The 12846-nt window shown below is 46.7% G+C and overlaps 1 protein-coding gene across 3 annotated transcripts in view; it reads left to right on the forward strand.

Moving 5' to 3' along the window:
- The window catches only part of LOC119460983 (uncharacterized), a 108685-nt gene extending 101346 nt beyond the window's left edge, over positions 1–7339 (forward strand). For all 3 annotated transcript variants that reach the window (XM_037722148.2, XM_049673262.1, XM_037722150.2), the window contains 2 exons: positions 2664–2869; positions 5910–7339. In XM_037722148.2, the coding sequence (XP_037578076.1) occupies positions 2680–2869; positions 5910–5986 (267 nt within the window). In that variant the 5' untranslated portion in view covers positions 2664–2679 and the 3' untranslated portion in view covers positions 5987–7339. The remainder of the gene's footprint in view (positions 1–2663; positions 2870–5909) is intronic.
- The last annotated feature ends 5507 nt before the right edge of the window (positions 7340–12846 follow it).

Consider the following 12846-nt stretch of genomic DNA (forward strand, 5'->3'; position numbering starts at 1 on the left):
TAGAAGTCTAGATGAGACGTGAAGGAGGGGGAGAGAGGAGCGTCCGCTTGGACCGCAGTTAGAAGTGCTGACACATGTCACTGCCTAAGCTTGTACGGCTTGTAGCGCGCGTCCTGAGAGCGGACGTTCGTTTGAAGCTTCTGTTTGCTCTTCGTGCCTATTTTTATTCTTCTTTCAGCGTCACACGCCATCTTCGTAAGCCCGCGGCCGTAACGAAGACCATCCGAAAGGCGCTACAATCATTGTCCGTGGCGATGGTCGAGGGACACCCAAATATCCTGGAGCCTTCTTGGCACGTCAACGTTCGCTTTTCAGACTCCAGCGGTGCCTGGAATATACCGAAACCGCAGCCCGGACGCATCGTCGGCAGCTGTGTCGTAGACCACCTTTATTTGTCTCGTATTTGTCTCGTATTTTGCGTTGTTACAATCCTGATACATGTGATACGGTAGCTTAGTTGCTTTGACGTTGCGCTGCTAAGCTCGAGGTCGCGGGTGCAATCCCGGCCGCGGCGACCGCATTACAATGGGGGTCAGAATGCAAAAATGCTCGTGTACTTACGTATACGTAGGTACATGTTAAAGAACCCCAGTTCGTCAAATTTAATCCGGAGTACCCCACTACGGCGTGCCTCATAATGCAGATCATGGTTTTGGCACAAAAAACAACACAAAGAAGAAACAGAATTTATTTATTTATTTTTTACTCCTGGTGCTCGCGCTGTCTCTGCGTAGTTGGAGCGTCCGCATTATCTTCTTGATTGTACGTCCTAGCGCGGACTGCACGTCCTTTTTCCATTCACATACGTGTGAAACGCAGACATAAGCTCCTCTTGGGCAGCCGCTGAATCGTCGATGTGAATTAAATTCGTTTCCGTTTTAATAGAGAAGGCGTAATCCCGTATACCGACTGTTGCGGACAGAATTTTGATTTTGGGTTTTAAATATTGTGCAAGAGTTGTACAAAATTATTGAATTTCATTAAAGTTGGGGCATTAAGTTTACAACTCTTCGACTCCTCGCCAAGAACAGACTGAGTAATTCTGCAAACGGTGTCTCTTAGACCGCCTAAGGCGGCCTAACGTACCGATTTTGTCCACCTTAGACGGCCGTTATAGGCGTAACTCAAAGAATGGCGATATATAATCATTTTGTGGAGTTATGAAGCTGCATAAACGCGGTGCTTAAGCGTTATGAAATTTCTGATTTTAAGCAGTTTCTATAGACAACGAAAGACGAAAATGAAGCAATTTAACTAAAAAATAATTTCCATCGGTCTTTCACTTCCAAGTTCCCCATCACCCTCCCCACGTTTAGGCTATCAAACTGAATATATAGTTAACATCCTTGTATTTCCTCCCTCCCTCAATCGGTCTTAAGTTTCTCTTTAAATGCAACAAATTTCATTTCAGTCGCTGTAGCTATTGCGTCTAGGTGAGCATACGTGCGTTTCACGTTGTATTTAACAAGAAATCACCACCCAAGCACTCCGTACAGATAGATAACCAGCGAAGCTGATACGTGCGGCCTCGATATTTATCACTGGGTCAATCCTGACGGTTTAGTAAAGTCTTTTTCAATTATTGGCTACGTCTTTGTGTTTCTTGATGAGGTTACACAAACTTTCGGCTGTGACGGAGAGACCGTCGTCACTGACGGCATGTGCCCGCAGTCCCCCCGTTGTCGCATTGCCGCTTGCGATTCTTCGAAATTAAATTGCTTCAAAATTAAATCTTTCCGTCACGTAAGACAGTGAATAGCTCATACCCCCTTAAGCAATGGCTCATACCGTAAGCGCGGCCTCCCCATTACGACGACAGAAGAGAAGGGAAATTGTATGCTAGAATGATGAGCGGCAACGCAGCCAGCTGTGGAAGACGACGACGAACATGGGAGCAGTGGCACGAGCACGTGCCCGAGCACAAGCACGAGCCAACCAGCCAGCTGCGGAAGAAGACGACGTCGCTCGAGCCAATACTGATGATAATAATTTTCTCTACACAGGCGATTTCGCCCAGCCATATACTATTTCACCTAGACATATAAAGCTAACTGCTCGGATTGCAACAGTTTACTGTGCGTGTGTGTGTGCGTGAGACAGAGAGAGAGAGAAAAAAAAAAGCTCAGTAGAAGAAAATATCGACGAAAGTAGGAACGGTTCCGTCCCGGAACTTTCTGTGAACCGGAACCGGAGCGGTGAAAAGTTTTAAGAATTGGGAATGAATCCGCTCGAGACAATTCAGCTGTCATCGAGATATGCATGAACGTGCGACGAAGAGCCTCCCATGCAGGTTACAACATGTCGATTTAGGGAGAACCGGGAAATGACGTGGCGGTGTGGGGGTCGAACCGACAGCCGGCACATTGAGTTGTTGAGATTATTATCACTATATTTTAATGTTTTCCGTTATACAAAGAGGGCGCTACGTTGTACTTGAGATATTTTAAAAACCGCCCAGGTGACAGCCGTGTATATAGGCTGTGTACAGTGCGTGTGCCAACGGGTCATGTTCAGCTCGACCTTGCCACCGTATTTTCACCGCGATGCACATCCGGTTCCACAATCGGCACAGTATGTATATACGTTGCAAGCGTAATGCTGTCCTGTGCTGCTCATTTCTGCTCAATCTGATGGAGCTTGGTGTTCTCTTTCACGATGCGCAGCTTGTGCGAGGCGAGGATGGAGGTCGAGCAGCAGCCGGTCGGCGACCCCGCCGGCGCCGCGGGCGGCACGGCGCCGGCCTTCGACGCCTTCCTGCAGACGGGTCGCACGGGGCGTCGTAACGCCCTCCCCGACATCCTCGAGGAGGGCGCCACTAACGTCAGCACCGCGTCCCTGCCTTGCTCCTTCCAGAAGCTCTCGTGCAGTGGTAAGACGCGCACGCCACGCGCATGCGCCCGTAGTATATAGCAGCACGCAGGTAAACGAGGTATCACGGGAAAAAAATTGAGTCACTTAAGTATCCTTACGTGATTTGAATGCGAAAGCATAATGACTTCTCCAAGTTATCACCTTACATTAAAACTCTACCTTAATCCACCTTGTATGCTCTAATTTGTATCAACTTTATTCCACCGTAAGCGACTCTAATCCACCTTAATCCAATTTAATCCACATTAATCCAATTTTGGGAGTGGGCCATCAAAGCGCACGACAGAGGTCACCGAAATCACCGCACCGACTGGCAGCTCCGCGACGCGCGGCTCTATATATAGACCAGCCACCGGCGCGATCTGTCTCTGTGACCACGTGACCTTTTTGTAGCATCACCGGCCACGCCGCCGGACATGAGCCACATAATGATTTCTCATTAATAATAAACGTCACCTCCCCTCCCTCCCTCCCGTCCTCCCACGGCCTTTCGCGCGACGGAAGAAGTCGCGTTTGCTATATATATATATATATATATATATATATATATATATATATATATATGGTGATTGTAAAGGAGGAAAGAGATGCTTAATTCTGCAGCCGTTCAGGGAGCACGGCGCAGAACGCGCGTTTGTTCTCCGCCGTGCGTTCGCTCCCCGTGAAAGCGCGCGTCCCTCGTGCCCTTTCACTCGCACATACAGCGTCCGGCGCGCGGCGACGATTTCATCGCCGTTGACGTCATACGGAACCTCACGGTGACGCCGACGGCAGAAATCCTCTTTGAGTGTCCATATAATTGCTATCGCAATAAAAGTGCGGTATACATCGTTTACTTCGCGCTGCTATACGCTGCTACTATGAACTTGCCCGATCTGCCATTCTTGTGCAGTTCCTGCATGCGCGTTTGTAAACGAGCGAGGGGGACAAATGGGATGGGAAAGAAAGCGAGGTTAACTGCGAGAAAAGCAGGGGCGAAGGGATGCGCGGAACAACGGAAAGAAGAGAGAGAGACAGAAGAAAGGGGAAAGGCAGGGAGGCTAACCCGATGGGAAGATCCGGTTTGCTACCCTACGCTGGTAAGAAAGGTACAAAAAGCACAGGCACCAAACAAAGCGCAGGAGTGTTCTTTTAGAAAAGGTCACTTGAGCCAGCAGGAAGCTCAGGAGCTCATTGATCACCATCTTTTGTTCCGATTGTGTAGGCGAGCGCCACAGGATTGTTTGCTCCGAAAGCGGGCGGTCATCGGGACAAGCTATAGCGCGGTCGCGAATTCTATATAGGCGCATGCAGCTACTTTATCGTCTTTATCGGAGAAATCGCCATATTAAGATTTGTTACAGTCCAGACGCGTACACAGCAAAGAATATAGCTTCGACAGCGTGTAGTGTCGAAGTGGACGATTACACCTGGCGGGCGATGTTGTGCCGTCTTACGATAGTGTTCAAGGCGCGTTGGTGGAGAGACAGCAGTCTTGATAAAACGGTAGCGTAGTCGCTAACGAAAGGTTACTCAGTGGCATAGTTTAAAATAAAATGGGAGAGACGTATGAGAGACTTTTATTTCTACGGGCTTTTAGAGGAGAATTACTGTCGCAATAACTCTTTGGTGTAAACATTTGACGCACTGGGGGACGAACGCTGTCAGGGCACATTGTACGTCAAGCTAGACGGCCCTCCTTGCTAGAAAGAATGCTGGAACGCAGCCGTAGTGTTGAAAAGCGGCTAACTGGTGACGTACAGAAGGAGCTAGTGAAGGCAAACGGAACCAACGAATGCTTTGGCTGTGAGAATCTTCACTATATTTCCTTTCAGATTATATTAATTGCCAGGAAACTTTCCAGAAGCTGCGCTCAAGTATTGAATCTTCGTTCTCGACAAAATAGGTGCCACTAGAGTTAGTCGTAATTTCATTCATTGTACCTGCAAGCTCATTCGCGCACTGCCATCATTTTTTACGGGATGTATTAATTTTATAACCGTTCCTTTTCAAACGTGGGGATAGCATGTGCCAGCGACGGCGCCTGCTTAAACTGCAACTGAAGATTGATCTTCCATTTTCTCTCTCTCTCTCTCTCTCTCTCTCTCTCTCGTGATAAAATCGCGCTAATGGTGACGTGGTCGCTTGGCGTCCCAGACTTCGAGGTGTTTTAGTGAAGTTTGTTACTTTTTTCCCCTTCAGGGGGCGTAGTTTACTGAAGACGTGAACTACGAAAAACCTATAGTTCGTGTTAATTGCTTCATTTACTTCAATTACTTCACGAGGCTTTTTTGTGTGTATTGTTTCGGCGCAGACACATTGTCAGTAAATTACTTACGGCAAATGTGGTTAATTACTTTTACTAGTTAGTACATTCGAGAATAAGCGAATAATATACCTGTGAGTGCGATACACAACTATAGTGGAAACGCATCTCAATTTCCTTAAACTCAAAATTCCCTGCTTGCTCATTCTTACATTGCCCCCCTTACTCAATGCCCGACAGGGCCTGTAAGGTGTTGTCTAAATAAATAAATAAATAAATAAATAAATAAATAAATAAATAAATAAATAAATAAATAAATAAATAAATAAATAAATAAATATCACGCAAACTTCTTTTCTTATTTGTTTCTCTATCCTTCTCTTTTTTTTTTTTTTTGAAAGGGGGGCGGGGGGGGATGGAAGAGCGAGGACAGCGTATATGTATATGCCGCCTTTAACTTTATATTAAAGCTTTCTTTAGATACTTCCGCGGTTTTTCTTGGTTGGCGCATAGCGATCTAACATCGTAGAGGGTGACAAAATTGAAGATTAACGAGCAAAGAGCGGAGAGAGGAAGTGCAAATATGGAGGGGGAGAGAGGGATCGAGGGGCGTGATTGGTAGGCGCAGGCGATGATCTCACGCACCTATGAGTAGGCACGGGAGCGAAGAGAGGTGAGGAGGTTCTCCACATGGAGAAACGCAGCAGGATAACCGGAAACCTATCGCTGAATTTGAGTCATTTTCGACAGATTCTCTCAGAATATATCAATTTATTTTTATTTTGTCACGCAGACCCGTCGGCAAACGCCAACGCCGCAGACTCCTCAACGGACAAGCCATCGACGTCGGAGGGTCCACCCAAGTCCTAGTGTGCCTGCCCCTCGAACACAGGAACTAAGGTGTCTGTGTTGGTGAAAACGGTGTTCCCCGAGGACTGGCCCTCCGAACAGGGCATGCTTCAAGAAGTCCCCCAGCCGCACACACATGGCAGGGCGGCCATCGGCGAAATTCTCATTGGCACGGATTGCTGGTAGTGTCGCTGTTATGCGCTTAATGTTTGCTCTGCACTCCAGGTACGATATGCCCGTTTGAAGCAGCGCGGCTCGAAAGAAAGAAAGAAAAAAAAAAAAAAAGAACAGTATCTGGACAAAGTGAACCACGCAGTGGCTATTTCTTGATGTCTCATCAATGGCAGTGTACGCGTAAGGATCCGAATAACATTCCTGAAAATGGGACTCTGCAAAAAAAAAAAAAAAAAAAAAAACAGACCTGGATTTGGCAACTGGGCAAATCTTCGGACACCCGTGTTTGTGCATCTAGTTCATAAATTCTAAACTTGGAATTATGGATAAAAAGACAGAAATTATGTGCACCCCCATATGTGCACAGTAAAATATGGCAGCGTGTTGGGCATACGTACTGAAGTGTTCGATGTGCACCCACTTTACTTTGTTAGGTGCAGCGTGCTCCGTTCTGATCGTTTTCTCGTTTCTAAACGACTCATGTGTGCTGCCTTTCTTTTTTTTTTTTCTTTTTTTTTTTGTGTTACCATCGTCTACGTGTAGCTCTCACTAATTCGTGCAAGTTTCCACGTAATGCACCATCCTTAAAGTTCCTCTTTTCCTCAACACGCAGTCATGGCAAGGCAGCTTGACACATCGCACACTTGCCACGGAGTGAGCCCTTCGTTAATGCACTTTTATATTTATTTATTTACTCGTTGTTCGTAACTGAATGTCGTCAGTAAGCTTACCAGTGCGAGCTCTTTGATTCGGCTATAGGCTTTCGGGTCGCACGGCTCCGCCCCTGCACCGCAGCGCGTGTGCAACTCCGAATCATGTTTACTGATCCCGATTCGGTAACGCCTGCGGCAAGGCTTATTTTTATTTTAGTAACTGGAGTTACGCGTAATTACAAAAAAAAAAACAGCCTGTTACGCATGGTGTATGTGTACTCGTCCGAACTGTTCTCGTGATGTTTTTCGCGAATGCGCGTGATCGCGAACCCAAATCGCGATGTTTTGTGGCATTAGTGATACGTGACCGACTTTCCTTTAATGGCGGACGTGTTGCGCGGGCGGGGGAAGTGCCAGAAAAGCGAGGCGAAAAGAAAAAAGGAAAGAAACGCTCGCTTTGAGGTGCTCTTCGTCTACAGAGCTTGTTGAAGGTTCTGGTTGTGTTTTGTACACAGAGAAACGAGAGAAATAAACTTTTCAGTCAATACACGTCGACTTGTGCTCATTGTCAGCACCTCCATCTACAGACGCGGCACGTAGACTTGTTAAAAGGACACTAATGATAAAAATAAGCTTAGCTTTGTAATAAGTTACCTTCGTATAATACCAAAAATTGGGTCACTCTTGTGAGAGACCGGTAGCGACGCCGCCTTGAAGCTCCCGGACCGGTTCGCCGTGTCGTCATAAATATTGACGTCGTCTGTTCGGGCCTAGTTTATTTATTTATCGGCATATGTGAACTACACTGTATTCTAAAAGAGCCAAAGACTAAATTTTTGACGTCACGCTGACGTGTCGGAACCTGGGTATATCGGCGCGAAATATTTTTTTTTTTAAATGCAACTTTGACCTCAGCTGTCTCTGCTAATAACCAACCTGTTTTCCGCGAGGTTAACGAAAAGCTTTGTCAGTCTAAAGTGATGAACTGTTTATCCTTATATAGTGTCCTTTTAATCTTGTTGTCGTGTAATGTGTTCTGTAATATAAAAAAAAACCATGCTGACCCCAGGCACTGCAGGAATCCACAGCTAGCTATCCAGCACTGGTTGGGGTTCTGCAAGTTGTTACCGAATGGTCCAACGTTATTGTGTATGCCAAGTAAGTGTGTGCGTGTGTGCGTGTCCGCGTGTGTGTGTCGATCATGACAGCAGCCAGAAGAGGACGACGGCGACGATGTCAGTATGACAACAATATCATGAATGGTTTGTTTCATTTATTTATTTTTTTCTCCTTCGAGGAAACGTTGCAACATGTTTCGTTACGACTTGAGACGATCCCGAAGGCGTTGCAGTCCAACACAGCGCCTCAAAGCGCTAGGAGCCACAAGGGAAGAATGAGAGAAAGTGACGCGCCATCGCTTTTATAAGCAACTTGTTGATATGCGACGTGACGCGTGACAGTGGTAAGCTTGATTTTCACTGGAAATTTTCAAGGAAATTGGCGCATGCGTACGTGATCTCGCTCGTGCGTGCGACTTGCGATACTCGTCAGATGCCTGAACTACCTAGCTCGCGTTGGCACGAGAGAAGCGTGCGTGTAACCGCGACCTAATGGTAACAGCATCAGGCTGGTACCATTACGGCCTGTGATGCAACACAGGAAAACTAGAACCATTTCTCACTTAAAGGAGGGGCCAAGTGGTGGTAAAGGTCCAGTTGAAACTCTGTTGGGTCGTACATGTCCGTCAAGGCACCAATCATTTGAGCAAACTGAAATTTAGAAGAAACAGTGGAAGCCACGCATGCTAGATTAGGCCACAGAGGTACGTACGCACGGTACGAGTAACGCACGCACGGTACAACCTTGCCACTGTTCTTCCCTCGTGCAAGCTAGTGCTTTGAGACGATTGGCCCGTGCGTCACTTCGCATGGCAACAATTTCATCACAAACGCGAGAGCGTGTGACTTCCGTCTCTTTACCGTTGTCGTCACACACACAGTGACACGCCTTACGCGCGCACATTACGCCATCTAGTAACACTCGCAGAACCCGAAACGATGCTAAATAACCACCTACCTGCAAAATGCTTCGTCTAGTAACGATTCCCTCAGGGCGTGGTATCTGCGTTTTCTTTTTGTTACAGAGGCCCGAAACGATGCTAGACAGGAACCTACCTATTCACCGCGACGTGTCAGGGATGAGTTAAAGAATGATTCGCAATTAAAAGAAAACACTGGGTAAAGCTTAGGTCGAAGAATGTTCCACGAGCAACTACGCATCATCTCTGTCTGCTCACTCCGTAGCCGTAATTTAAAGGGACACTAAAGTGAAACACTAAATCAGTTTAGATGTAATCTTGAAGAACTCTATTTTTATTTCGATGTAATTATATTAGAAGAGGAAATGAAGGTCAAAGTTATCTTTTTTTTTAATTTCGCGCCGAAATCCCAGGGCCGGTACGTCAGTGTGACGTCACCAATTTCAAAACGTTTCTTTTTGTTTTTAATTGCGTTTAGGTTGTTCTGGTTGAACAAACTTTCATGAAACTCCTTCCCAGGTTCAGTCGTCAGCTCTCTTGGTGTACAAAGTAGCCCACCTTTAGCGATATAAATTTAACGTGACCGGAGCAGACGCCGTCATATTCTGTGGCGTCACAGAGAGCTGGTGCGGGCGCTTCAGGGCGAGTTCGCCACCCGTCTTGCGTTCTTTTCTGGCTCACCAAGCGTCTTCTCGTGGTGAGAGTGTCTTTTTTCGTGTTGTATAAAAGTAGTTTACTAACACTGTTCAAATAATATTTCTCTTTATTGTACCGTTAATCACGAGTACGAAGATTGCAGCGGAATAGAAAAATTATGTAGATCCCACGCACTGCCGCAATCCATGTTATGCGAAGCATATTACAGGTACCTGGCAATCCAGCATTATTTGGGACTACGCAAAGCGATACCAGGTGGACCAGTGTGTTTGTGTAGTTTGAGTAGTTCTGCGAGGGTCGCGAGCATACTTGTGTGTGACAACAACAGCACGACGACAACCACGTTTAAGATTATCGCATGCCGGCAACCGCACTATGTCTACCCCGACCGTTCAATGTGAACTTAGGACATGGCGATTGTTGCGCTCTACATAGGTAGTGGACGAGCGTAAGCGAGAAAAACATGGATTATGACGTCATCAGCGACCTCGCGTTATACAATTTTACGTACATATGGTTATATCACGTGGTGTACGTTAAGTTAAAAGACGATGGCATTTGTACTGCGGCGAAGCCGTGCGAAAACATGATCAACTCAGGCCATCATGAACTCGGTACAACGTCGCGCAGTATCTACGTAGCATTAGCTGCTACAAGAAAAGTACTGGGGAAATTGGACCGGTCCCGGAGATAGTGAAGTCAAACATGGCGCCTCAAAGCGCGAGCTACACTACACTACATACTACGCATTGGCTTCACTGCAAGACAAGACACGGCAAGTAGTTGTCTTCACCTCAGTACAGACCGTGGTAAAAAAAAAAAAAAAAAAAAAAAAAAAAAAAAAAAAATTAAGCAGATTTGGTCGAGAGCTAGGCCTCGTAATGAACAAGTAGCGTCATCGTTTGAAGCTCGGCGCCACATCGCACTTGCGAGTCGTCTTTCTCCTTTTCCCGGACCTCATATGCTCCCGTTCTGCTCCTGCCTATTGGACTGCATTTGTCACGTGACGCCACGACCTTTTTCGCAAGCAGTCAGGTTGGTGAGTATATATATATATATATATATATATATATATATATATATATATATAGGTACGTAGGTAATTAAATGGACAATGAGACATCCACCCAATCGTAGCAATGGCTACAAACGAAACCCATACGGGCTCCTCGAAAGGAAAGCCTCGCAGTTGAAGAAAAATTCGTCCTGGTCCGGGACTCGAACCCGGGACCACCGGCCTTCCTGGGCAGCCCGCTCTACCATCTGAGCTAACCAGGCGGCTATCAGATGGTAGGGCGAAGTCGAATTTATCAACCTGAAGCAAAGGCAAGCGTTTGACGTAATAGTTCAGCGGAAACCCGCTAGATGGAGAGAAGTTAAATGGAAAGTGAGACATCCACCCAATCGTAGCAATTGCTACGAACTGCTGAATTATTACTTCAAGTACGTAGGTAAGTAGGTAGGAAAGTCTCTAGGTTCGTTTCTGTCTCGATTTGATTCGGACCTCTTCAATTAAAAAGAATATGCAGATCCCACACAGTGTGATAATTGATTTTGCGAGGAGAGAGACATAGATTTTATTTAGTGAAAAGGCCGAAAGGTCGTGCTGGTGCGCTCTGTCTGCTATTCTGCAATGGGCGAGCACTTTTCGAGTAGCTGGCTATCTAGCATCGTTTCCGGTTCCGCAAAAGTTACTAGACGGCGCAACATGTCCACCAAAGGTGAGTAATTGGGTAAGGTAAGGCTACGGCACGACGACGACAACGACGGCTAGACGAATGCATGACTGATTTATTGTGCACCTGTCGAGAACACCGCCAGAACCAAACTCCAAAGTCGGTGCTATGTCGCATAGTTTCTCAGCTTATTGCATGCAGCATCGCCAATTTACGCGATGTACGAGTATAAACGGATATACATAGATTGCCTTTCCCGAAAGAAAAGGTAAGCCCAATACAATATTGGCGCAGCCAGGAAACTTTGGAAATCACTTTGGAAAGCGCTGGTTCGGTACAGGCGATGAGTAACTAACATGATAGATTGGCTCTCGCGGGAAAAAAAAAAACGATTAACCTTGCATTCGGCCGCGCAACGCTTGAAACAGCGAAGCTGGGCGATTGTAGCCCAGCATTTTCTGGAAGTGCGCGCGAACTTTTCATCTTATTACTCATGATGATGATAATTTCTTTTCGCGCGTCTCGGACTTACGGCCGTAACTGCGCGTTGCATAGCGCATCTTGCAACACCGACACCGCGTTCCTGTGTGTGTGTGCTCTCCCTTCGTCCGTTGTCGTTTTCGCGCCTTCACTTCAGATCAGCAGACCCGCTCCGTGAATGCCTCTCTCTCTCTCATTTTCTTTATCTCTCTCCCGAGCATGGCGCGCAAAACCTTCACCTCGCAGAGCACGAGTGCAGCGTACTAGAACAATTCTAGTACAATGTAGCACGAGCGTGCGAACGCGCCAGCTGTGGACGAAGACTACGACGCTCGAACGCAATCATGTGGGTCGTATGAATGCATGTTCTGCAAGCGTAGTGTATAAACTTCATGAACCCGAACCAGACTGGCTTTCTAGGTTAGAAGGGCTGATGTACATGCCCGAGTTTTGATTGTTCCCCTTTTCAGCCCTTGATGGGCTGCTATCATTGTACACCGTATTTCTGTGTGAATTGAATAAATGCAATAAAGAAAGAAAGACTATATAGCCTAGTGGTTATGACGCTCGCCTTGGGACCGTACGTGGGCACGAGGGTTCGAATCCCGCCTCGGCAAGAAAGTTTATTTTCTTTTGTTTCTTGATACGAACCACAAGCCACAAATTACGGCTGGCTCAAACAGCTTCGCTGTTAAAAAGGTACGGGCACCGTTCACTGTTCAGATGGCGCTACGACATTTCATGTTTCGCCCCAGTATTGCCGACGCCGGACGCTAGAGAGGCAATGAAAATGATACGCCATTCCGAACGACAACGGCTTCCTTATCGTCGCTCGTTTGAGAGGTATGCCCTGCGCTTTGACGATATCATGCTCACAATTGTTCCCGCTGCTCATATCAATTACGAACGCGTGCTATCATATGTAGAGCATGCGCACTTTGATATTTTCACAACTCGGACAGTCTTCTTTCGTGATAAGCGATCGAAAGTATCACGGCGAATGTATACAGCGTCTCTCCAGTTTTGCTGGTTTTGACACTGGCCGTCCCAAAGCTTCACTTGTAGTGGCGCATAGATCGCGCGCAAGCTGCAATGCACGGTGCCTCAGCCAGGTCCAATCACTTCTCTGAATCGCATTGCTTCGGCGCATACATATCTCCTCATGCTAGGTAGGTAGGTATAGGTACGTACATGTGCCGATGC

Source organism: Dermacentor silvarum, chromosome 8 (assembly GCF_013339745.2).
Source record: "Dermacentor silvarum isolate Dsil-2018 chromosome 8, BIME_Dsil_1.4, whole genome shotgun sequence".
Lineage (NCBI taxonomy): Eukaryota > Metazoa > Arthropoda > Arachnida > Ixodida > Ixodidae > Dermacentor > Dermacentor silvarum.